Source organism: Anarhichas minor, unplaced genomic scaffold, assembly GCF_050575085.1.
Source record: "Anarhichas minor isolate MPS153535 unplaced genomic scaffold, ASM5057508v1 ptg000074l, whole genome shotgun sequence".
Taxonomy (NCBI): Eukaryota; Metazoa; Chordata; class Actinopteri; order Perciformes; family Anarhichadidae; genus Anarhichas; species Anarhichas minor.
Window position 1 is genome coordinate 9,018,587 of NW_027466520.1, and position 24,230 is coordinate 9,042,816.

The window sequence follows — 24,230 nt, forward strand, 5'->3', positions numbered from 1 at the left end:
GTCGAATAAACAACTTGAGTCGATAATAAACTATTCTTTCTAAATATATATATTTTTAAGTATATTTAGTTGTTTTTTTTACTGTTGATCGGACAAAACAAGCGATTTTAAGACATTAACTTGGGGTTTGGGAATTTGTGATGGGCATTTTAAGACCCAAAAATGTTTTGATTAATCTATAAAATGTTTGGCAGATTAATCGATTGCAATTTTTTTTTTTGCCACAACCCTACTAAAATGTTATTCCACTATATTGGGATTTAGTTTTCCAACATAAACATTGCACAACTGACGAATACATTATATTTTTTTTTACTCCGAGAAGTTTTTTTTATTTGAAGTATAGTTCTCTTTAACCATGTGTCATTTTGCACAAAAAGAGAGAGAGTTTTGAGAGCGAGTGTGAGCGAGAGTACAGGCTTATAATGGCATGCTGCATTGCAGACTAACAAAGGCACCTCAACACAAATGAAGCCACAGGTAGTTTATGTGCCATCTACTGATGGAATTATTTTCCCACTGGCTCCAGGTGCAGGGCTGGGATAAAGGCAGTCTATCACCAGAGACACAGACAGCTAATGTAGCATAAAGAGCAGCTCAAAATTCAACCGTGGTCGGTGCAACCTTTTCTTGTAACTGGGTGCTGCTTAATGAACTACAAGGCGCTTTGAATGACAAATAAATTGTGTTTTTTTTTAGGTCAACAAACTGCTCAATGCATCACTAATAAGGTTAATTTGAGTCCCACCGGGCAGGAGGCATTAGCCTAAGTGTTTATCCGCTTTCGCGCTGTCCTCTGTTAGACTGACGAAAAGAAACAGTACTGGCAGTGCCACTAGAATGACACAGAGGAGGAGGCGAATGCCCAATTTGCTCATCAGGTCTGAGCCAAATGAACAGGGTGCAATCACGAAGTACTTGCTGTTTTGTATATGCTACAGGATAATATACTTGTTGCAACCGCTCTTTTGCATGCTTAAGTGAAGCTGATGAGGCTTGATGTTTGGGAAAACAAGGTGGTAATTCAATTGAAGCTCGACAATGAGCCATCAGGAGATGTGACTCAAATAAAACGGAGTAATGCATGTGTAAAGTATTGATGTGTTTACCTGTCCATGTAGTGCTGTGTGTGCTGCAAACATATGGTTCCCGGCCCCGCACGGATTTCTCATTTCCCCAAACTGATTACAATTACGAATTCAGGCGAGGCCCGGAACAGCACAATGGATATCGCCAGCCAAATGACAGACTTCCTTTACTGAAAATGGCAAGACTTTGAGGCTGCTGTTGACTGAATTTATTCTCTGAGATGCTTCCACTGCCTCGGTGCCACTCAGTCAAACAGATGGTTTAAACATGGCGGAGAGCTAAACCAGAGGCTGCTGTTAAATTCTCCAGGTCTACTGTTGCATACAGTGGGCCCGATAAGCCTCATTTGAATAATTCCCATACAGCTCTGCTGTTTTATCTCAGAGTTTACCCATCAGAAACGTGTGGTGTTGTGCTCATAACGTTGTCGGACATCACAGCACCACTGTTAATCAATAACTCTGGGCACTGCATTGTATTTTGGCACAGATATTATTGAAGTCCCCACAGACTGTGAGATTTATAATAGGCTTTGCAGAGAAATTGACATTTTAAATTCTTTTCAGCCCTGGTGTGTTCGTGGAATTTTGGAGAAACCAGTGTGAGCCGCGCTACACTGTGGGCTTCGAGCTCTATGAGAGTGGATTGTACAGTAGAAAGAAAGTGACTAAGCTTCAGTTCTTGTGTTGGGGGGGGGGGGGGGGTCTAAATCCCAAGTCTATTAAATCACTCTGTATAACAGATTAGCAGGAGCCTATTAGTTGAAAAGACTTCTGAGATTTCCCACTCCCACACGTATTCTGGAAGTCACCATGGCCCCTCTAAAGTCTGCATTACCTGTAAAACCAAGCACTTTAAGAGTAGTGATAACAGGCCAATCTTTGGGACAGGATGTAATTAAGAGGAGGACTTTGGAGACAATAGTGCGTCTTTATCTAAGAAATCTCAAGAGGGTTTATTAAAAAAACACACACACAGAGGAGGAGAGAGACAGAAAAGAGAGAAAGTCATTGGAAGTTCAAATTCTGATTCATATTGTCCAGCGTACCCGAACCAGTACCATCAGCATACACACATAGGGAACTGAGTCCAAGACTGCCTCTGCAGCAGGAGTATGTGAAGATGGATATTGTCTGCTAGGTGCCAAGACTATTTTGGGAGCCTGAGCCCCTGGCTTGTCCCTGGGCACCCTCTGATCAGCTTTGTCATCAGGTGTGAGAGCGGCTACACAATACATACATCCTGATGCTCACACTTCAGGAAAGTAATGGGTCTTTGTCCCCTTTTTTTTCTGAAAAAAAGAAATGCCCTTTTCACTACCTCTCCATTCCTTGTAGAAATTGGAAACACAGAGCGGTAAGGAACACTCTCAACCATGATAACCTTGAAGTGCGTGGCACTTTGGCTACATTTTAGGGTGCATCCCAAATGCAACAAAGAGATAATTATGTGTTTTTAACCAGAAACAAAGCTCTGACTGTGGATGAGCAAACGCAGGGTGAAAGACGTGCTTTGATGCTTCTAAAGCGAACAATATTAGCACCACATTATTCCAACATAACTCTGCAGCCTTTTCCGTGTTTGATCACGCTGGTGGAACTCGTTCTCTGACATGTATGTCTTCGTGCTTCCATTTCGTATCTCATTGCTTTTCTCTGCTTGCCTCTCCATGTTCCATTGCGCGGCAGATCTCCACGAACTGAAATTAATTCTGCGGCGCGTGCTTATATTGTTCCAGCACACACTCATACACACACATAAGCGATCCGTTCTCTACTCTCTCTCTGGTGTGTGTGTGTGTGTGTGTGTGTATGTGTGTGTGTGTACGCGCGCGCGCAGATGAAGTCGTGTCCTGGAGAAGTTTTCAATGCGTGCCTCAGAAGTACGTGGGGACTGTGGCGCATTGGACGGCCGTAGTGTTGAATGAACGGGAGGAGGAGGGAGATCGTACATTAACTCCTGCTGGCTGCGGGGACTCTCCAGTTGACAGAAGCCAGGCAGAGGGATGCACGCGGAGCAACACTGACAGCTTTTGGAGCAGAAGCGACACATGGAACTCAAACGAAAACGCACTTAATTATAATTAGTTTTGCCTAGCCGGTGTTTTCCAAGGGATTTTACGCACCGCAAAGGAGTGACGAAAACGCTGCAGGGATGAGTGTTGCGTGGTTTTACATGCCCCTGAAGGATCCCCTCTCCTGATAAAGGGACCAAAGAGGACAAAACCCTGTCCCTGGTATTTCCCCAAAGAAGATTGCAAAGGTGGAGCGATTAGAGAAGGGCTGATGACGGGACTATTAATCCTTTCAGTGCATCAAAAGCACCAAAGGGTATTAGAAACGCTTGGATGGAAATCGGGCGAGTGTTTAGAACTGTTTTTGGTTTTATATGGAACTGGTGATTAGTTCATCAGCAAGGATATTTTGTTTTCCTCTGAAGATTTGAATTAAGGAGTAGATTTGCTTTTTTTTTTTTTGTTTCACCGAAAGATTGCATGATATGAGCAGTTTCCCGGAGTGAATTTTCAGAAACTCTCATCTCAATCTTTTTTTTCTCTTCAAGTATTCCTAAATCTAAATGGAATTAGTTGAGTCTGAAGCCGTTTGTGAAAGGAACAGACATGGTACATGGGCACAGCTTCCATCACGGTAAGACATCCGTGTTCATCGGCTGAGGCACACTTGCTCCAAGCTCGTATTGCGTGCTTGTACCCTAACGAAAGAGAAGTGTACTTATCCTTTAATCGGCGTTAAATGACGCTGAGCGACAGATTTCACTCAAAATAGGAGCATGGTGTGAAGATATTAAATATCAGGGGGTGATACAGACACACTGTAATCAGCAACCTGTAAACTCAATGTTGAAGGTCACTCTATAAGTTGTTATCTTTCGGGAATTGTAATGTTTTGTTATTTTTTTAATTTCTAGTTATTTCTTGTGAAGCTTTTATTCATATCTTTTGTGATATTCATCATTTTTAATACATTGTGGTAATTGTTTAGTTTTTTAATTACTTTTTCTCGTCAAATTTGAGTCATTTCTTTATATATTTTTTCTTACCCATTATAATCCATTGCTTTTGTTGTTTTTTCGGTTATGGTTTATGGCTGACAGACTACATATGAGTCATTCAGATTAGGTGTTCACACAGATTTACAGTACTGGCCTATAGAGGTGAAGTTCTGAGCTGAGTCTATTAGCATTATAAAGGTTTACTTTACATTACATGTAAAAATGATCATAATCGATAAGATGCGAATAATGACCGGTTATTGCAATTATATTGGTTATTGTGTGCTGTTTGGGGATTCTTTAAGGTCACAGTCAGGCACAGGTTTAATTGGCATATTGCTGATGTGCAGTACATGTAAACTAAAACCTGGTGACTCAACCCTCCCTCAGCTGAAATAAAGCTGTGCACAAAACAAAGGAAATTACAGAGAAAAACACATAATTGCATGTCTTGGTCCTCAGTCAAAATGCATTTGTCTTTCTGTTCTTACAGTTGTTGCAAGTCTTCTCATACTTGGGTTGTCTGGAGCAACAAGGAAGGATACATCAGGTAATCCCCAATCACCACATCCGCGTGTCTTGACTCCCTAAAAATCCTCTCTTCAAAGCTTTAATCTTTGACTTTTTTGTCTTTTCTCTTTGCTGTATGTATCTTTAGTGAAGAACAACTCTGGAGTGAAGCCTGCAGGTCAATGTGGAACGTGGGTGAAAGAACCAGTAGGAGGGCTCTTCACTTCTCCCAATTACCCAAACAAATACCCCCCAGGCACAGAGTGTGTTTACATCCTTGAAGGTAAATATTGTCTTTTAAAGAAGCAATGTGATTCAGCTATTTGTTAAAGCTAAAGCATTTCTTGGGTTCATCCTTAGAGAGTGATGTGATTTGTTGGTTTATTAGACAGGCTGGTATTTTTTTCACATTAGGGGGGGGGGGGGGCATTTGATTGTTCAGTGCTGATAATCAGGTTAATAAAATCACCAAAGTGAATGTTGAGGCCATTAACTATCACAGATCGAGTGTTTTAGAGATAAATTGACTAACAGCCAGGACTTGAGGTATTGAGTGCGTGGGCGTGCTGATAATGAAACAAGTTGCACCTTCATCGATTAAAGCATGACTAATATTTCACTCCCTCCTGTGTGCTAGGTGGTAATTATTTGTATTGTCTTCCAGCACCCCCAAGGCAGTGTATCGATCTACACTTTGAGGAGAATTATTCAATCGAGTCCTCTTGGGAATGTAAATTTGACAACATCGAGGTTCGGGATGGACCGTTTGGCTTCTCCCCGATTCTCGGACGGTACTGCGGTCAGCACAGCCCGCCTGATATCAGGAGTAGCGGCCGATATCTGTGGATAAAATTTGTTACGGATGGTGAACTGGAAGCGGTGGGATTTTCAGCAAGTTACAACTTCACTGCAGGTACATGTTTCTGTTGCTGTTTCGCCCTCTTGCTGCTCTTGTCAATTCACTTCTTTCTTTGTGAGCACGTCAATGCTTTGTGGCCCTAACAGCAGGGTTCCAAATGAGTAACAAACATCATCCAGGAAACTCGCCCTTGTGGGAGCCTCTTGCAATTTTATTGATTGTCTGTCTGCACACACTAAGTATTTCCATTGGCAATATACTGGCATTGGCGGGGACACTCTTGTGACTGGCAAAGGCTGTTATTTCTTCTCTCTCTATATCTGGACTGATGTGAAGCAGCTCGGATTTTAATTCGGTTCAGCAGCACCACTCCACAGTTGACGGTGCTGGAAGAAGCAGAGAGAGCAACTAATCAGTATTGTCCAACACAATCGTGGCAATTACGGTTGTGTGTAAAACCTCGGCTTTCGTAATTTGCCTCATCTTCGGTTGAGATGCCATTACTGAAGAAGCGTGAGGGTCGATGACAAGGAATCAGGGCATAACCACGATTTAATGTTCCTTCGCCTACATTTGACTGGGACTAATAACACGGTCGACTTTTTTTAGTTTTTAGAGCATTGAAAGGCACAGTGCCAGGAAGCATGAACAGCATATGCCAATTTGTCTCCACATCCACTGCACCTTCAGTGGTATTTTATCATCTAAGACTTAAGTGTGTCATTGTTGATAAACACTTATGCAGTACGTCAACCTTTCACCTGAAAAACATGCTAATAGCGACAGGCTATTGAAAAGAGAACAATCGAGATGAAGTGGGACTATAGATTTATCTGTAAAGGCTTTGTGTGTGTGTGTGTGTGTGTGTGGTTTTCAAGACATCAGGACCCTGAAGCTCTTCATGGGAACTTAGTGAAGAAGTGCAGTCAATAGGAAGGAAATAAAGCAGAAATACTGCTAGCAGTTAAATTGCTTATGAAAAACGACTCTAAGGTAAAGCTGCTGTAGCTCCAAGCATTCAGTGTAAAAGCATCCCAGTACTAAACCGTCAGTTACAATATTTCTCATGCATTTCAGTGAGGGGGGGGGGGGGGGGGGGGGGGAGAAAGCAAAATATATATTGACACAAAAATCAAGAGAGTGTGAGTTATGGATATGTTCTGTGTTCTAGAGCTTGTTGTCTGCTGAGTCATGAATCTCCGAACCTGCAGCTGTGTTCTACACATAAGCTTTTTTTTAAGCTTTGCATCATTCAACGTCTTGTGCAGACCGTGTTGATCCCCCTCAAAGAGCCCATTTATTAGCAACATAGACGTTGGCTAGAAATTAATGCACAGACTGTGTGTATAATGGTGTACGTTATCTGGCTAGCTACTTCTTTAATAAATATAAGCATTTATAATAACTGTATTTTTGAGTTGACATATACATTACATACGAGATAATCTGCAAAACTGGCTTCTCTAATGGATGTCTTCAACAGAAATTTAAGTACAGTGGGCATTTTGCAAGAAACGTCACCACCAAAAATACTTCAAGCGACACAGATGAAAGATAATTTGTTATTTCCAGCTCTTGATAGTCAGAGATAAAGCAGCCAGACTACGTTTTCTGAAATGTGCAGTTGAAGTATTGTTTCTTCTGCCTGCTTCTCCTGGGAGTCTCATTGAAAATTTGCTGAGAGGAAAGGGAAAAAAAACCTGCCTCTTGACTTGATAGGAAATATCTGTAGCATATGATTTACATAATTAAAGGAGATAAAAGTCCTGAATTCACTTTACTTGATACTCGAATCCTTGAATGGTGTCTCACATCTGCAGCTGCTCTGCAAACCATGGTAAGTCACACAGCCCTCCTCTGATGAATGGAAGAGAAAAAAGAGGCAACAAAGGTGACATGACTCAGCTCCTCTTATTCTCTTTCACTCTCTGTCATTTTAGCAGCGGAGAGATAAAAACTCATGCCTCTCCTTCACATTCTGTCCTCTCAGAGCCTTGTGCTCCTGGTGACTAATGTGTTTAGTACAGAAGCCAGTGGATGAACCAGCAGTGACTAGAATCTCATAATCATATTAAATGTGGAGGTACTTCAGTGAACCACTTAACGTCTGCAGATGCTACGTATGCAGTTTATTTGAGGCACCAGAGGAAGTGAGAGATGCCGCTCTAACAGTCTCTAGAGATTCACTCAGAACAGTCACTGAATTAACTCGTCTGTCCCAGTGATGTGATGCGCAACTTATTTGTCAAACAAATTACACCCAGATGCCTCATGCTTGGTCCTTTCTTGCGTCACAGAACTTTTACAGCAGTCTTCTTTTTACGTTGTAGCTTGTTTTTGTCACCATTTCAATATATATGTGAAAATCATGCGCGCAACTATCTCATATTTGCTTAGTTCAGCCACGAAGACACACTTTAAATGATGAGACTATCTACCTGTGGATCAGTAAAAGAAAGCTCACCAGGCAATGGAGTCCAACCGGCAGGCTGCATGTGTGACTCACAGAAGTAATTAAACACACCCACGTGACTAATGGTCATAGTTAGTATTTAGTGGTGGGCTGGACAGCAGGTGGAGGGGGTCAAACACAGGACTTTCAACCACGAGAGAGACCTGTGTTAGAGGCCGGTGTTCGTGTCCCAAAGTGTTGTTGTCAAGTGACGCGTTTGTGACATTTTTCCTAAACCTTACCTTTTGGTTTGTTAACTTACTGAATGAGCGTATTACATGAAAGTGAGGAAATACCTCTGTCCACCAGACACATTAGGGCTCCCAAAGCACTGTTTTTGTGCGGCTTAAACAAACAAGACATGTTAAGTAGCAAGATTTGCAACCCATTACCGTGCATTCTGGATATTTGATCAGGATGAGGACAAACGCATGGTAATGCAAGCTTTAAATGCACACATCTGGATCAGGTTAAGCCTTAAGGTTAAGCCAACTATAAATGCAATCCATACAGTGGGACCGCTATTTTGAGAGGAAACCCATCCAGCTGTAAAAGCTCACTCAACTCCTCCCCTTCCGGACAGCTCAAGCAACCCTGGTAAAAAAGATACGATCGTAGCAGTAGCTAGCAAGTTGTCCCTCACAAAAACAGGAACACTTCTACACTGGTTTGTGTGCCATGTGTATTTATAAGTCTGTAAGTACTGTCTGACCAAAACTAGTATATTGAGATCTGATCACAATACAGGAAGAATCAAGATAATCAGAGCGCTCAATAATACAGGTGTAAATGCAAAAGCCTGTGGATTGGATTTCAATATACAAATCACATATTAACACCAGGTGTAAATAGCCAGACTTGCTGTGTTCTGTTTCCAGTCTTAGCTTTAAGCTAAGCTAACTGGCTGTTAATATATACTATCCAGACATGGAAAAGGTATCCAGCTTCTCATCTTGCTCTTGGCACAAAAGTGAATAGGCGTTTTTAAAAAATGTCAAACTGTTCCTTTAAGTGCATATTGATGCACCATTAGTGTCTCTTTTAAAATGCACGGATGCAGTACATTTAACCATGACACGTTATCCTAATGGCACTTTGAAGCATCAGGCAGAGCCTACTGTAAGTGTATGGCAGGAGTCATCACGTTCTACTGCTCCATAAGTCCAAATATAAAAGGCAGCTCAATCAATTAAGTCAGGGAAGCTTGGCATAGAAGTAGCAAACTAGAGGAGTGGTAGTAGGAAAGGGCTGGAAGCCAAAGGCCAAGGATGTGTTTGAATTTGCATAATAAAAGCTGGAATGATTTCTATTGTTTCATCCAGTCTGCCTTTGTCACTATTCTGCCCAAACATATTCAAATTGGAACATTAATTTAGTGTAATAGTTTAAATTGTGTCAACATAAGGGTGTAAGTATGATATTGAGCCGCTGTCTATGTGCTAACAGAACCAAAGCATAATCAGTCAACTTCAGCTGTCTGTCGTGAACAGTATACAAGCTTCATAGCACACATGAAGTTTCCCTCCGTAGATTCACATCCTCTCTGGAGGTTGACAAAGACAAGGTATTACATTGTGACCGGCAGCCCTATATGTTCTCACACATGCTATAGAATTGCACGTAGAATAGTTGAATACAGCATGTGCAGCAAGGGAAATTACAGAGTGGAGGAAGCATGGTGTGTATATTTCTGTGTGTGCAATTCTGTTGGGGGATTTGGTCAGCATTTCGCTTTTCAGGTCGTCCTTGGGCGCCGTGACCTTAGAACCCTGTGGACTGGTAGATTAAGTGGTGTTTCAGCACCTCAAGCCAAAGCAAATAAAAGCTGCAAGCTGTCCCCTTTTTGCTTCTGCACTCTGATCACTGGCTGTGTGCAGAGCCAAAACCTGGTGGTGAGGCAGATGCTGGTCTTTGGACACTAGGGCAGTATGTGTGCATTTCCTTGACCCAAGGACTCATGATACTGTTCCAAATATTGTGGGGCAATTAAAAAAAAATACAGCATGTTGCCCATTAGTTTTTCAGCTGCGTCTTTTGTGTCAATACATTTAAAGAAGAGACGGGAAGACTTTTCTGTGTTGAAATTTGAATTTGGATTTGTGTTAAAAAAAATCATATTAGTGGCTATGGACTGTGGAAAATGCTTGATTAAATTCGTAATTTGTAATTTAAATTTGAATATTATGCTAATTTGTGCCAAACACAAACTCATATTCACTATAGTGAAAGAAAAAAAACATTAAAAAAGGGCATCCTATTTTTCCCCTTGTGGAAAGAAATAGTCAAACGAAAGCTGGTCAGCATCCTATTCAGGCGCATATGTTGCCTGAGTCACCTTCAGTAGCACTGCCACTGTATGTTTTCTTCTATCAAGAATTCAAGCCATTTTATTTCTGATCAAGATGACACTGATTGATCTAAGCCGCTTAATGCCCAAACCAAGCTATAAATGGACTGAGAATCATTTTGAAATGAAATGAGTCGATTGACATTTAGGATTATTGCTAGAATAGGATATATGAGCCTATCATAAAGGAGACAGGACCAATGATATTGAATCTAGATGGGCTCAAAATGGAAAATTGAACCGTAGAGATTGACCCTTCGCTCTTGGAAGGAACTGACTTCAGCAGCACCATTGCCGGGGCAGAACAGAAAGTTCAGCAACTTCCCAGTTTCACATCTGCCTCCAAAGTCATTTCCCAGTGGCAACACCCGACATTTAAATGTTTCAGTCCCTTTTTTTGTTCAAATGCATCCGCTGAACTCCCAGAATGAAGTCCCCTAAAGACCCTGACATTCAACCGATTGGCAGTAGCCATATCATAATTCATGATTGTTATCATTTACTGTAATATAGGACAGAATTGAACCTACCCTCCGACCAACGCATGATGAGACAGAAGTAGCTTTTGGGAATTTGGCCAAAACATACATAGCAGCATGGCCAAGGAGATGATGAGAGTGAGAGCTGTTATTCTGAAGCTTCAGATGTTTTATCTGTCAAGATTTGGGTAAATGAGCAAAAGAAGTCAAACATATACACTATAATATTTTACTGATTGGGGGGTTGTGACTGTTTTTTGCTTCTGATTTTCAAAAAAGGAAAACATGGAAATGTCAAATTTCTTCTACACTACATGATCTTGATATGTTTTAGGGGAGAAACAAACCATACAGTTGCAGAATCATGACTCATACAGTCGTCTAAATAGATGTCTCTTAGTGAAAACTGAGCATGTGATTTGTGGTCTGACTTTTTCTATTGCGATATCTCTCAACCTAAATCCAATAAGGACTTTGTCCCACACTGCTATAGCGCCTAAGGCACTGGGAGTAAAATGTCATGTTCCATGGCCCAACACTGGTAGGGATTTAGACTCACAAAGGTGCACAGAGGAAAGGTAGATCAAATTCATGAGATAAATCTCCTCTGGTGCATTTTTCTCTGTTCTCCCAAGATCTCAGTGAAGAGTGTGTTTGCCTGAATGAGCTGCTTGCATTAAGTCACTGCTCATAAATCAACAAAAAAAACATCCCAATATTTAGCACTTTTATCAGTGCTTCCTGTCGTTCAAACACATTTTCTGGGAGTTTTCTTCCTGATTCTTCTGTGCTGCCGACTGTTTCTCTGATTGTTATGGGTCTTTTCTCTGCTGGGAAAATCTGTAGGTGTACATTACTCACAGCGTAAGTATACTCCCCATGTGTAACGCAATAAACTGAAGAAATTATGCGGGTCTCTGTGTCATTTTAAAAACAAAAAAAGTTGATGGTGGTCAGACCTGTGTTTGGAGAACAGCCTATCTCTTTTGGTTTTCCCGTGGAGCCCCTCATAGCTTAGTGCTTTTGAGTTCTGGCTGCCACATCAATCTCATTTCCCAAAGAATCTCCTGTGCTCCAATGTGAGTGAGGAAGAATGACGGTTGCTACGTTTGAGCTCAGCTGAAGACACCCATCCCTAGCAAAAGGAGATGGATGGAGTCAGTTAGCATTGCAGGCACACCTCTTGCAGCTGTGGAAGAGGACGGTCTCACCCTCGCTCTCCGAACTCATCTCTCTGTCTCTCTGTTTTCAGCAAACACTACCTCTTTTCTTCTCTCCTGGCCTGTCTCCCTGACACGCATGGCTCATGCTCTCTATGTTTTATGCACCAGATCCATGTGAAACAAGGTGTCCCATTCACTCACCTTGGCGTACGTGTTTAACATGCTTTCTGTGGTGCTCCAGGATATTCATGCAACCCGCATTAAAGGATAGTTCCAGTTTTTAACAACCTGGTTCTTATTTTTCATAGCTTTGCCCATGATTTCTTTCTGCAATAATTACACTGAACTTAACATTTTTGTAATAAAGATCCATTATACAGATGGATCAAACTTCCCATTTCAACTTTGACAAAACAAATCTCTTAAGTTGTAAGTAACAGGAATTATCCTTTAAGCGTGAACCCGCCATTAGGTTTACTCACTAGCATTTAAAACGGTACAATTTAAGTGCAAAATCACACAATTGAAATGGCATTGCTTTGGAAACTTTGTTGAACTTTGACACACAAAGCTATTGTACCTCGTGTGTTTTCTAAATTTTGAATTAACAGTTCATTCGTTTGTTAACGGTTGAGAGGCAGGAGTCAATGATACAGATAAGCTACGTCTTTTGAAACTGTAAATTCATGTCTCTAGGTTCCTCTTGAGATTGCGACCCTGTATCTCAATAACATTACCTGAATAAAGAAAAGTTAAATTCTATCATTTAAAAAAAAAATATTCAGCAACTAAGCTAGCTCGCTAACTGACAACTTAATATAATGACTGACGACGAAGCTCAGCAGGATAACATTAGCTACTGTGGAGAGCTTTTGTGACTGACTAGCAATAGCATGTTCCCAGCTGGCTATGCTGTTAGCAATTCAATTGCCAGCGACACCGACTTGCAACTTGTCAGTACATTACTACGTTTCTAAAACCACACACTTAACAAAGACGCCTGGATGAATTTCGCTGAACCACTTTCTGGTGTGCCTTCACCTTTTATTCTCTTTTTGCCTTATGTGACTCCTCTCCTTTTCTTCCTCTGACACCGCACCTCGATCCATACTGCTCAGCAGAGAAGTCCCGGCACAAAATGTTCACCAGCTTATCAGACTACGAACCTTCACTCAGGGGACAACCAATCAGAGTTTATCGCCCCGAGGAACTAAACTCACTATCCAACAGGACGGCTGATATTTACGTCCTTTGGCTGTTTCAGCCGCTCCCAGCCAATTACCCTGCAGATCAATCAGCGGCTCCGCCTGTCTCCTGCTTCCATCCTCTGTGGCAGTTTGCTACCCATGCATGCTGTTCAGCTACAGATGCTGTGGGGGTCAGGGCGCAGCTCTGTTGTAGCTGGAAGACTGCAGTAATGTAAACCATGCTGGATGTGGGGGTGTATTCGTTTGTTACCCGGTTTGGGGATTGGAGTAAAGGGGTTGTGTCTGGTATTGACTGACTGCACACACCATATGTATCAATACCCTTGTGTACCTAGAGTATGCTGGAACATGTGTGTGTGTGTGTTTTCTACACCATGCATCTCTCCAATCTGTAGCACAATTTTGGCCGCCTTCCTATTCAATCCCCTGTCCTGCGTCCACAATAGAGCGACCTATTGTGTATTCACACCATTGTACACACGATCCATATGGTCTTTGCTCTCAGAACTGCATTGGAAATTAGCTGGATTGTTCCAAGTGTGTTTTTCCCCCTGTTCCGTTGCTCTGTAGGCATAACAACTCGCCTAGGGCTCTTTGTTTCATTAGCCTATCACCGTGGTGGATCCTTGGCTGTCAAGCTGAGAGCCTGACTCTCTCCATTATGCTGTATTAGGCAGCAGTGAGATTGACCTGTGTGTTTTATCTCTGCACACATTAAGGCCTCAAACGTCGTGGAGAGTTATTCTCTTAAGGGTTGATTGAAAAGGTCTTTTCATTTTTGGAAGGTGAATGTTTTGTTCGCTCATCGCTCCTGATTTGTACCCCTGATTTTTGAAGGTTGTCGCAGAGCAGATTGCATTCCATGCTTGACGGGTTTTGCGTTTGTTTTCATCTTCATCTTATCAGGATGCTTCCTTTGGGAGATCCTGTATTAACATATGGGGATAAAAATGCTAATAACTGCCTTAAAAGGACTTTGAGTGATGGTCTGTTTTCTTTACCCACATGTTTCTCCACCATTTTCTTACATCCTTTTTGGCAGCGGATTGGACTTTGCTTTCCCTGTTTATCATCTCAGAGCAAATGTCTGATTCCGAAGGGAGCTAAATCACATTGGGCATCAAGGTAATCTAATAGGTAATGGCAAGCTTTTGTATATCCGCTAGGAGAAGTATGTCAACGTTCAACAACTAATGAGGGTAAAACCATGATGGGATTATGAAATGTGGAAATTGAGTAATCCTCAAAACATTTCAGAATAATAAAACATTTGTAGATTCAAACAGACGCCGACAACAATATATAATACTCCCATATAGGAAATAATAAAATGAGTTGATGGTACATTTCGTGAAATGAAAGTGCAGCTTGGGTCATATACTGTTGGGACCTGTAGGGTTAATGCATATCATTACCATTTGATAGGCTTATAGAAAAACCATGACAAGTGGTTTATGGTTTAAAAACTGACTGTAATTCTGAGTCCATCATATTTAATATATTCTAGGGTTCCCTAGGTTCAACCAAGGAAGGAATATTCACTGTAATAATAATGGAACAAAATATGTTTACAGGGCAGAACAGAATAGTCTGTATCAGTCTGTATCTATGCAGGGTGTAGAGAGGTGGTTCAATTGATGCCTGCTCGTTCATACCCATAATGGCAGAATTTTGAAGCGGGCCAAGGCAACATTTTATACAGAAAGACCTGCTTGACTCTACTGCTTCCCCCCCAGTTCTCCACCCGTCTGTTTGAAGGATTGATATTGCACCCAGAGGATCCATTATGTGAGCTTGCGGGCTGCTTAACAGCTCCTACAGGAAAGACCGGGTTAAATTTCAATGTTTACTGTTTGTGGTCCTGAATGTGCATGTGACATTTGGTTTTCTGGGGGTGTGAAACAGACTGCGCGATGTTCTTTGTAGTTGTTTTCACTTCACTTTGCTGAAGGTGGCAAGCATTTGCTTGCCTTCCGAAACCTTGAGTCACGAGAACTGAAAGAACTCTCAGCATGATAGCGCCACAAACATAAACATGTTCTTAGCAAGGTGTTGGTTTCCGTCAGCTTCTCTCGCACATTCTGTCGTCGTTTATCCTTCTCAAAGCTCAAATTGCTCATCCATCTGTGATAATTGAGGTGCAGGAGGGTGCGAGAGAACAATTTTACTTTCTTCTCGGTGCACCAATTGAGCCCGGCAAGTCAATTAAGACCATCGTCTTCTATTGGACGTCATTCTGGTGGAGATTGGAAAGTGCAAGGACCTGGAAAGGTCAGGAAGTCGATCATGTGTGTTCATCTCTCTCTTCTCCCTCAAACAAACACTAACAGCCTGCTGAACAGCATGGCCTTACTGGCATTTCATTTTCCATTTGGCAAGCTCGATTAATCACAGCACCCCTATACAATGCGACTCACATGGCCACCCATCGTTGCTGGCTTTCATTATTCCCCCACACTGGGAAATGTACAGCTCAAGGAAGCTGATGTGGAGGAAGAGTATACTGCTGCATGTACGCGCTACGTACAGTATGTGACCGATGCAAAGAGACAAAGAAAGAAGAAAGGAAAGAAGAATCTGGCGACACAAAGAGAGATTTGGATTGCTGTGAATAGGTTATGGCCACGCTGTGTCCTCGCAAGTCTGATAAAAGATTGGGACTGCTCCATGTCCCCTCAAGGCTCTTCTGCTTCTATCTGAATATTCATTGAGCTGACACTGGCTTTTCTCGCCACCGTCTATAAAAGGATGCCAATTGGCTTTTACCTTGTGGCCACTAATAAGCCTCTGTGCCTAAAATGCATACAAACGACTCCTCATGATACACAGACACACATTTCTGCACTTCCTTATAAACAGCCTTGAAGTTGCTTATTGCCCTTACAGTTTATTGTTTGTATGGTTGGATTGTTATGGCTGAAAAACACAATACTAGAAACTCGTTTTTCTGTGACGGATGCTTTATATCTCCAGGATTAAAATGTTATACACATACTGACTTTATCTTTCATGCATGCACTATCAATTCTGTATAATGAAATATCAGATCTGCAGCAGGGGGATCAAATTGTTTTAGGAAATGCTGTAAAAATGGTCATGTTTGTGAGGAAGAGAAAATAACGTCTGTTTCCCTGCAAATACTTATTCATAACCACCCTCGCCATGTATAGCAATCTTAAAAATTCAGGCATAATCCTTTAGGGCCTCTTCTTGCAAAATGTAGAATTCAAGTGAGATTGAAATCACCATCCCTTCCCTAGATAGCCGTGTGCCACAAGGACATCATTTTCTTTTTCTTAAATTAGAAAAGATTAGTTTAAATCTGCGGGACTTGACTGAGAATTCTGTCGCCCTCTGAGCAACACTTTATTTCTTAATATTTCAAAAGTACACCAACTTTACCTTCTGACTTAGTTGATATTTCACTCTGTCCCTTTTCGATATGAGGTGAAAATATGTGTGCTGGCTGTACTGGTGGTTAATACCAGAGGAAAATAATTTGTCTCAGTGCCAAATGAACTTCGCTTATCATTTCAAAGACCTTTTACCGTGCTCGACTGGGGTGTCTGCGGTGGAGCAAAAATTCTGTCCAAATAATTCCATCTAAAATGACAATGCAAAAGGCCATTCTACCACAAGCATGGAGCATATGTTTGTAATCACGCATTTGTGAACCAATCTCCACTGCCACAGCATTGTATTTCAACACAGCAAAGAGCAAGGTAAGAGGGCTTGAAACAGAATCCCAGGATCACTCATCAGACAGAGAAATAAAGAAAAGTGGGGGGTATGAGATGGTGGTGGGATTAGGTTTAAATCCACCTAAAAAGAATCCTCATTGTGTGTTTGTAGTTTATAGGAGAGATTGGCTGATCTGGAGGGAAGTCGGAGTCATTGATTTTATCCTGCTCTGCCTCCGAAGAGGCAAGGCTTTGTGGAAATTGTGCTAGAAAGAGCTCAGTGGAAATGTTTAAATTGAGTGTGTGGAGAGCATGGCTTTGGCGTGGCTTAAATATTAATTTGCTGGTGGCACTAGCTCTGCAGTGAGGTTTTAGCTCCTAGCGGTGGATCCCTTGACACGCTACTTGTCAAACATCTGGTGTTTCGCCCTTCCGGCTGAAACAAAGGTGATTTTAAGAAATCTGGCATTTTAGTGCTGAGTTGCAAAGCATTTACGGGTTTCCTGTTATGGAAGGCCTCCCTCTTGCCTCTCAAAAGCCTGAAGCTGGCGGGCGTGTTAGTTGTAGTTGAGCATATATACTCAGCTCTGATTGGTTGCACTGAAGTAGTACATTTCCTGTGTTTACAGGGAGTGTAGCTTGATGAAGCTCTGCCATATTGAATGGGGAAGCTGCAAGAACAGGATTTTTCTACTAGTGTTTAAAGCGCTTTGAGTTGAGTAACTCCTGTGTGGGGGGGAAGATTACGTGAGACTTTCGTTTCATATATTGTCCACAGCATGTGTCCATATGCTGTGTGCACACCTCACTGAGGTCCAAACTCAATCTGAGCCAGGCCCCCTCGGAATGTGGTCTTAATTAATCAGATCCAAATGTGAGCTAGATCCGATCTGGGAACCAACAGTCTTGACATCTGTCAATGTGATGTAATGTCGGAACAAGCATAAACAAAACAAAATCCGGCTGTTAAGTTCGTACGTATAGTAGTTTTACACTAATCATCAAGATACCACCCCTCTTCTACAAGGAGGCACCTCAACCAAACTGCAGGAGTCGCTATAGTGCAGTGCCAAGTGGCCAACTGGCTTCCCACAGCGTGATCACAATCAGTTGCGTTTGTTGAAATGTGCAGCCAATCCTATACGCTGCCAAGAACTGAATCTTCAATGCGCCCCTTATAAAGTTTTATGTGAAGGGTAAATCCATAAGTTTCCAAACATTGCTGCCCTATTCAGCAGGAAGCGCAGTTGCAATGATGTTATGGTATGATCCACAGCAATGACGCCTATTGTTGAGTTGGCAGTTTAGTTGTTAGAGTTTTGGGTTTTCTGCTGCTTTACTTTAGTAAAAAGACATTGACAGTGAACGTAGTGTTGATTTTCTTTTGGCACAGCTTGCGTTTTGTCAACACAATTTAAAATCTCTTTTGGGTGTTCTCGGTGTAATCCTGATTAGGATTGGGGTTTTTCCATTTCATTAAATGTGAGAGGGATTTCATCAGCTAGAGGCTGGGGTTCAGATGTGTGAAGCAACATAAATTATACTATTTCCCTCCTATAAACTAACGGATGGGATTATGACCGAGGCATTAGAAACCGAGTGAGTGAAAAGAGTTTACATGAGGGCAGGGTAAGTCCACCAACCAGCCTGTATGTTGTGCCAAAGGTTTTATTACATGTTCAGTCATGGAGGAACGGTGCAAACTCCATCTTAATCACTTTCCCACCTCTGTCATTGCACCCTTTTTGTATTTTTTGCTTTGAGCAATCTGTGCTGCAACTTGGCCGGAAATGTGATTAGCCTGCTCACCGAGAGCAGCGTTTCATTACAGTGGAGTGAGATCTTTATTTGATCCTACTCTTTTTGCACATTTCTCCGTTAATACCCCTTCTGATGTCTGATTAAAACTCTCACAGTAATGTGCCTTCAACCCCCACCCACACTCACACATACTCGCACTCCCTCGATCAGACACAAAAAGCCAATTTGAGAAAATTTAAAATATTTTAAAAGGATGTATAGTTATCTTACCCGTTTCCAACGGACATTTTTATGTAACTCAATTGATGCATGACTGCTTCCATTAACTTCTGAGCCCTAAGTTGGTATAAATACTCTTTTCAATTTAGATAGTGGCGACTGGTGAATGGGGCGTTGCGTTGCCGTGCATGTAGAGTATCCGCCACACTTCTTGACGAATCGCTCATTCTTTTATGATCCGGCTCATGTTCACCCACTGCAGCTCTGCTGGCACATTCAAAGAATCAGCTGCCTCCAGTGATGTGGAGACATCTCTCAATCTTTTATGGTGACTAAAGCCTGAAATTGCATATGTAAATCTTTGATAACAAAACCCTGTGCCACCATCTGATTTTTTCTTTTTTTTTTATTCATTCTGAGTCATCTCAATCAATTTGCATCCCCTTTCTGTCAGCAAATTTATCGTCTTCGTCATCCACTTCTTGACTCTCTTGCTCAGCTTTTTATGCAGTGCCGGAGCAACCTTGTATTTTTTCCCCTCACACCCATTCCTCTGAGGCGCATAGTTTGTAAATGTGTGCGAGACAGTCAGAGAGGGAGATGTAGCGACACGCTAATGGGGTTTATCAAAGTCAACCTGAATACTCTTAACAGTCTGGGCCTGAACATCAAAGCGTAGTCTCCACTCCACTGCCAACTACTCTGGACATCCATCAAACACTCAGGCAGGGGAGAGCCTAAATTGACTAAATTGGATGACGGAAATGTTTGCATTGTAAGGACAAATACTCTGATGAAGGTCTAATCCCAGCGTGTCACTTTGACTGTGATAAAACCTGAAATTTCGGGGAGTTCTCAAAGGTGTGTGGCAAGAAGCTCCTCTCTATTTGAAACCGTGTGAAAGAATGAAGAAGCAGCCATCCTTGTCGGTAAATTATGCCAGAATGCTGCGAGGCCTGCTCCAACATACTTTATGACATGCTATCGATTCAAGAGAAGATGAAAGGAAGTGCTGTGTGATTTGATTTCTCATTCAGGGGTCTTAATTCCCCCTGACACGCATCGAGAAACAGACGGTCCTTTTGATTGCAGTGAATCTGACCAACAGGGTTATTCTCTCTGGGAGATCAGAGTCTTTCTCCCCATTTTATAGACTTCAAAGGTTGCATACAGAAATATATGCAGTGTATATACAGTATATATATATTCATATTTTTGATAGCCGTGGACACACTTTAGTCCATCATGAATCTGCGTGTGCTGTGCGTGAGAGTAATGTTTGCATACTTTCCTGGCAGTGATAAATGAAAGTATATTTGTATAATTAATCAAAAATATATTGACACTCTGCACAGTATGCCCATGTAAGGGAAGAAAATCCATTATGTGAATTGCACTTTGCTTTCTCCCCTGGTCGCAGAAACAGATATTTGCATGCTTCACTTTGAATTGCACAGTTGCATATCATCTTCTGCCACATGCTGCCACTCTTTAAATGGAGCTTTGTAGTTAGGACTGGACACCATATAGAAATGGATTTTGGTATTATGCTGCTGTGCCGTGAGATTACAGCCCCCCTTCTTGTTCGTATTTATGGCTGAAATACTGTGAAAGGAGAGGTTACAGATGAGATAAACGGGACATATTGACTGTGTGCTTCAGTTTATAGCCAAGTCAAGCAGGAAACAGCACAGTCCTAATGAGAAGCAATGTAAAATGTCTGAATGAATTCAAATTATTTCCTAAACGTGTTTACAAATCAACATAGTCAAATAATTGGCATGTCAAGGACGCCTCGTAATGAAAAAGGAAATGCAGTTAATTTAACAGCCATGGTAGCAGCTCTGACATAATGTTTACTATGTACACCATCTTAGTTTAGCATTTTAGTTTGCTAACATTTACTAATGTATTAATGTACTAACTTAACCTGAAACACAAAGGACACTAGGCATACATTTTACAGGATGAGTCCGACCTGATGGTGGCCTTATATAAAATATCAGTGAATCACCAGAGTCATTTGGATTCATCCTCTGGGCACCATGAATATCTGTACCAAATTTCTCGGCAATGCATCCAATGGTTGGCATACTGTTGGCAGATATATATATATATTTTAGTGTCAACCCAAAAATCCAGTCGTGGTCGGGACAAAGATGCTCATACACAGTTTCACATATCATTGTCAAACCATATATCTCAAATTACAGCGGTAGATGCAGTGTAAGCACACTGCAAAGGCCAATGCGCCAGTGACACACACATCCATACACACACATTTTAACTGTATAGTTATTGATTGTTCCTCTATGTTGCTGAGACAGATGCTGTTTCTCCCAGGATAGTACTACACCACTTGGCTGGTGGCCTTTCTTTCTTCCTTTTCATTTCTCCCTTTCTAGCTAGATAGCTATCCTTCATCAGCAGTCACATGCGGGCACACACCCAGACACACACACACACACGCTCACCTCAAGTCATCACATCACTAATCACCTGCCTCTCGTATTTGAATTGAGACAGTTTGCAGTCCTTCACATTTGTCTTTTTTCCCGATCTCTCTCTGCCTCTATCAGCTTCTCTTTTGCCCGTTCTCCATCACTTGCTTTTCACATTTCTCGATTCTGTTTAAAGGCGTGTATTCGTTTACTTCCTTCCTTCTCTCCAGCCTCTGCCATTTCTTCACCATCTGCTGTTTCCTTATTCTCTTTCGACTCCAAAAAAACCCGCTGTGTCTCTGTCTCACTTTCTCGACAGCCAAGACCAATTTTTCTCACCCGGTCTTTGTGTTTCAGCCCGTTATTTCTGCCATTTTGCAGTAGACAGGTTGTACCCTGCCCCCGCCTCTTAGCACCAAGCTGGGCGTCTCGCTGACTTACCACTCACCCTTGGTTGATGCGGTCTGTGTCTACTTACTGGATGATTCACAAAGTCTTCGTTTCTGCTGCTTCATTGCCAAACGTTATTATAGTTCAGAGCACTGAGAAAAAATATTTCCGACCAATCACGAACTGTTTTGTGCTGATTATTTCCTAAATTAGAGTTGCAACTCACGATTATTTTCATCATTGATTAATCTGTTTATTATTTCATTTATAAAACAAATAATTGTTGACTCTATAAAGGAGCAAACATTTTTGAAACGTGTGTAAAATGTTCTAGACCTTAAGGAGACTTCAGTCTAAAATCCAAAGGTATTCAGTTTACAATGACGGCAAGAAATCTCCACTTTTGAGTCATCTGAAGAGAATTTTTGAAATTTTTACTTCATAATTGACTGAACAATCAATGGCCATAGGTTTTTTTTTTTCTTTTGGCCAGAACGTTGATGGCATTTCCTCACATTATTTTGAATCTTAAGCTTTCATTTCATTTCTCCATTTCATGTAACTATGAAATAATTGGTGCATATTGAAGGTTACAAGTTACGGAGTAGCTCCGCACATACTGTACTGTATGTCTCAGAAGTTCTGGAAGATATCCCACAAGGATGCAAGTTGCTGTTTTTGACAAGCACACGCAGATTCAGGTATAGCATGGTTCAGCAAGGTGTTAATCAGCGCTACTGTGACATTTTTGTGTTATGCTCAACTAAAGCAGCACCATGATTTATGACAAACGGTATGGAAAGTGTAGATTTCTGTTGGGTTTTTAAATAGACGGCACACAAGCATGTTTCTCGCTCAGGAGCTGCAGCAGTGAGCACACCACCAGTTTTTTGACAGCCTTTGGAGAAATAAGCAGTGGAGGAAGTGGAGCTTCGTAATAAATTCAAATGAATATTGAATGCAGTCCTTTACAAATTGCAGTTAATGCAAGAAAGCTCTTTAATGCAGCATAAGTAAGATTTTAATGAAGTCACAAACACAATGCACACGGCAAAATGATGTGACTCCCGAACCACTCCACATGGATAAAACTCCTTGTTAAAAAGTCTCTGTTAAACTTGACCATTGATGGTGCAGTAAATTATGTTTTAGGCGTCCTTCTTCTCCCCTAGAAGGCCCTCTAGTTTTCTAACAAGTGAACTGTGACCTGTTGAGTAATTTGGTTGGGGGGAATCCACAGTCGGAACAGCTTAACAAGCAGTAATCTCCTCATCTGGCACTATGTGCTGTGTCAAAGCGCAAGTGGGCTTTATTTCACTTATTCGTTGGAACCCATCAAAAATAGATACAACTATTTTTAACTTGGCACCTGTGAAATAATGCATGTGAGGAAAGGCTAATGAATGATCATAGCAGGTGACAGAAGTATTCTGGTTTAAAGCCGGGGGCTGAGGAAGAATTGGACAGATCTTGCTGTGTTTATTTATTCATGCTCAAATCTGGCAGGCATGTAGCAAAAGCTATGTTGCAGTACTGCTTTCCTGCTGCTTAGACCCCTACAGCTAGTGCTGAGTGCTAGTGCTTGGCTCGCTTCCTGTTGCCTTCTTATTGTGCTGGTGGCAGACGAGTGTCCCACTGCCAAGTAGGCCTTATCCTTCCTTAAAGCTTCAAGTAGTATTTGGGAAAAAAACACCATCACTCCTATAAATGAGGTTGGAGAACATTTTAACTCCTTCAGACTCAAATGTGACAGAAAGTGTTGTTAAAGAAAATGTCCAACCCTAGCTTTAAGTTCATCTTTATTTGTCCGTGCTCTCCAAGCTCCGATGAACTCTTTCTTTAAACATTGACGGCTTACAAATTTGAAGTTCCAATGAGAGTAAGAGGAAAATAAGCCTAGCTTGAAGTTATGAATGTTAGTCTAGCAAATGTTCATGACAGCCTAAGGAGGAACAACACTTGTTGTACTCACCTATTAGCTTTTCTTAACTGGCACTTCTTTTGCTCTGTTGTAGTCGCCTCACAAACAAGCACACGCTGATGCACAATCACACACACACACCTGCAGTGAAACACACACATGCAGGAAGGAGACTGCGCTGACAGAAGGCAGATACTTGCAGATCTTGTGTTAGTAATGATAAAATGAGTCTACCTCTCAGTGGAGGAGGTTATACATGATTTTAACTTCAAATAGTTTCCCCCGGGATCTTTACAGTGGAGGTCCAGCAATGTGCACAACATGTTAGTGTGTGCTTTCAGCAAGCTCGGAGCAGAAACCTTAAACTCCTGCCGATCTGCCCTGAGGAGGCAAAGGAAACTGGGGACGCATTTAATACATACTCACACATACTGTGCAAGGATACTAGTAGAGTAAATGAATAGTCAATCTGCTAAGCATCTTAAAGCCACAGTGTATGCATACTGTATGTACTGTAAAATACACACAGATGCTTCTATCATGAAAATGTGCTTTTTAAATGCGCCCTCATAACGCTCATGATGCAAAATCATAAAGTTGTTAATTTACAGTCTGCGATGAAAATTGTATTCAGTAAAAGAGTATATCTTTGTCATAACGATACAGCGGACATGGAGGACTATATTGTTCTGTGAGACA

At 41.6% G+C, this 24,230-nt stretch overlaps 1 protein-coding gene across 2 annotated transcripts in view; it reads left to right on the forward strand.

The window, feature by feature from the left end:
- The first annotated feature begins 2,936 nt into the window (after positions 1-2,936).
- neto1l (neuropilin (NRP) and tolloid (TLL)-like 1, like) overlaps positions 2,937-24,230 on the forward strand; it is a 54,566-nt gene continuing 33,272 nt past the window's right edge. For both annotated transcript variants that reach the window (XM_076080790.1, XM_076080791.1), the window contains exons 1-4: positions 2,937-3,737; positions 4,595-4,651; positions 4,760-4,894; positions 5,276-5,524. In XM_076080790.1, the coding sequence (XP_075936905.1) occupies positions 3,710-3,737; positions 4,595-4,651; positions 4,760-4,894; positions 5,276-5,524 (469 nt within the window). In that variant the 5' untranslated portion in view covers positions 2,937-3,709. The remainder of the gene's footprint in view (positions 3,738-4,594; positions 4,652-4,759; positions 4,895-5,275; positions 5,525-24,230) is intronic.